General features: G+C 40.2%; 1 protein-coding gene across 1 annotated transcript in view; it reads right to left on the bottom strand.

Moving 5' to 3' along the window:
* parp4 (poly (ADP-ribose) polymerase family, member 4) overlaps positions 1-1951 on the bottom strand; it is a gene marked incomplete in the record, with an annotated part of 45772 nt that overhangs the window by 34516 nt on the left and 9305 nt on the right. Inside the window, 3 exon segments of the mRNA XM_014025808.1 lie at positions 686-817; positions 897-1048; positions 1129-1299. Coding sequence (XP_013881262.1) covers positions 686-817; positions 897-1048; positions 1129-1299 — 455 coding nt within the window.

The following is a 1951-nucleotide window of genomic DNA, read 5'->3' as shown; positions in this document are numbered from 1 at the left end:
GTATCTATGTTAAGTTCAATCTTAACCTGCATAACGATTTTTGCTTGTGGAGCCAAGCAAAAATTGAACTGTGAACTGGTTTTAACACCACAAACATGGACACTGGGGAGGAGTAAATTGATTTTGTTTTGTATTGTATTTGTAATTTTTTTTGTAAATATATTTGAAGAAACTTGATTTAATTTAGTCTGTGCTCCATTTCTTTATTTAAAATTTTTTGTCACTTATTTAATTAAGGTTGAAAAGGGTGTGTAATTTTTCTCTTTAATAATTTACATGTCCTTGTGTGATTGGTTTAATTACAAAGTAATTCTAAACCATACATAAAAATAAACTCATAAGCTGGTTAAAATATCCTATATGTCAGGAGGGAGACCTGACTGACCCAACTTAAACTGCTTAAAATAAATAGAAATAAACTCATAAAAACAGAACCGTCACATGTTTTATGTATCATCGTAACCAACAAGACAAATTAGGTCATATCTCTAGATAAACTGATGACATCAGAAAGAGCCAGGTATCAAAATGTAGCTTTTAAAGCAGGAATGTGAAAATGTGATGAGGTCATTTTGAACAAATTTGATTTTTATCCTCATTTGGACATGATGGGTCACAAATCTACAATTATTTCATGATTTACCTGCTGAACCAAGAAGCTTGACTTATTTAAACAACTTCTTACCGAGACAGGATTCCTACAAAGTTCCTGGGACTGGTGGAGTGGAGGAGGGGCTTAATGTTCCTGAGCTCAGCCTTAAAGCTCTGAAGCTCCGCCCCCCTGTTGACCCTCATGATCTGGTGGATCTTCACGGAGCTGCAACACAGAGGAACATTGAGGGTTCTGTGAGGGATCACTGCAGAGCATTGTGGGTGTTTTGGTTCTGAGGAAGGACCTGTCGCGCAGCAGACCGCAGATGTTCTGGAAGGTGAAGCTGCTGGGAGGAAGGGTCTCGATGCTGCACCGGAGGGCCCGGTACTTCCCCACGCTGGACGGAGCGCTGCTCCTCAGGTTCATCTCGCTGACGTTCAGAACGTCTCGGATCAGCTGGAGGAGACAGAAACCTGCTGACCTGAGCGCAGCTGTGTTTGTGGGAATGTTCTGTTCTGGTTGTGTTCTGGTGCTACCTGACAAAGGTCCAGTTTCTGAGAGAGCACCCAGGTGACGGGTTCTAAGAGTCTGGGTTCTCTGTGGGGCAGCAGCTGGGAGAACTCCATCAGGAGAGACCCCGCCTCTGTGGAGTTTCCCTCCTTCAGGTTCTTCTGGGCCTGAAGCAACAAACCCTCGGCCCGGCTCACCTGAGCACATGTTCAGAACCATCAGAACCAGTGGTGGGCAGCTCAGTTTCTAAAGCACTATTTGATTTAACTAGGTTTAGAAGTTTCAAAAAACATTTTCTCCATAAAGGAGATAAACATAAAACATAAATCTGTCTCCGTTCACCAGAAAATATTCAAGACATGTCAGCAGCTCAATACTGCCAACTAGTGGAACAATAAATTCRTTTCACAGATTAGCACATGTCGTCGCAGTTTGGGGGGGGTGATTTGTTGAAACAGACTTTAGATTCGGTGTTAAAATAAAAAATGTTGTGGATTGTTCGTTCTGCTGCTTCTTGGTCATTTTCTTATGTTTATGTTAGGGCTTCAGTAAAAAAAACATGCAGATATATTCATTTTAAAGTGTTTGACATGCTTATCCTTCAGATACAAAACGTCAAAGAAAACTTTGMTCTATTTAAGAAACTTTGCATACAACACATTATTTACCCCTTTGGACACAAATGGCCTATTTTCTTTTGAACTTGGCTCGGCAAAAGGGAAACAGGAAGTGACATCAAAGAGGAACTCCTTTAGAGGGATCCATGATTAGTTGTAACAGACTTTATCTGATAAACATTTTAACTGTAAAAATACTGTAGGCTGTTTAGTTTTTATCATTTTTAAAAAT

The sequence above is a fragment of the Austrofundulus limnaeus genome, unplaced genomic scaffold, assembly GCF_001266775.1.
Source record: "Austrofundulus limnaeus strain Quisiro unplaced genomic scaffold, Austrofundulus_limnaeus-1.0 Scaffold501, whole genome shotgun sequence".
NCBI classification, from domain to species: Eukaryota; Metazoa; Chordata; class Actinopteri; order Cyprinodontiformes; family Rivulidae; genus Austrofundulus; species Austrofundulus limnaeus.
This window is presented reverse-complemented; position numbering and strand designations above follow the sequence as displayed.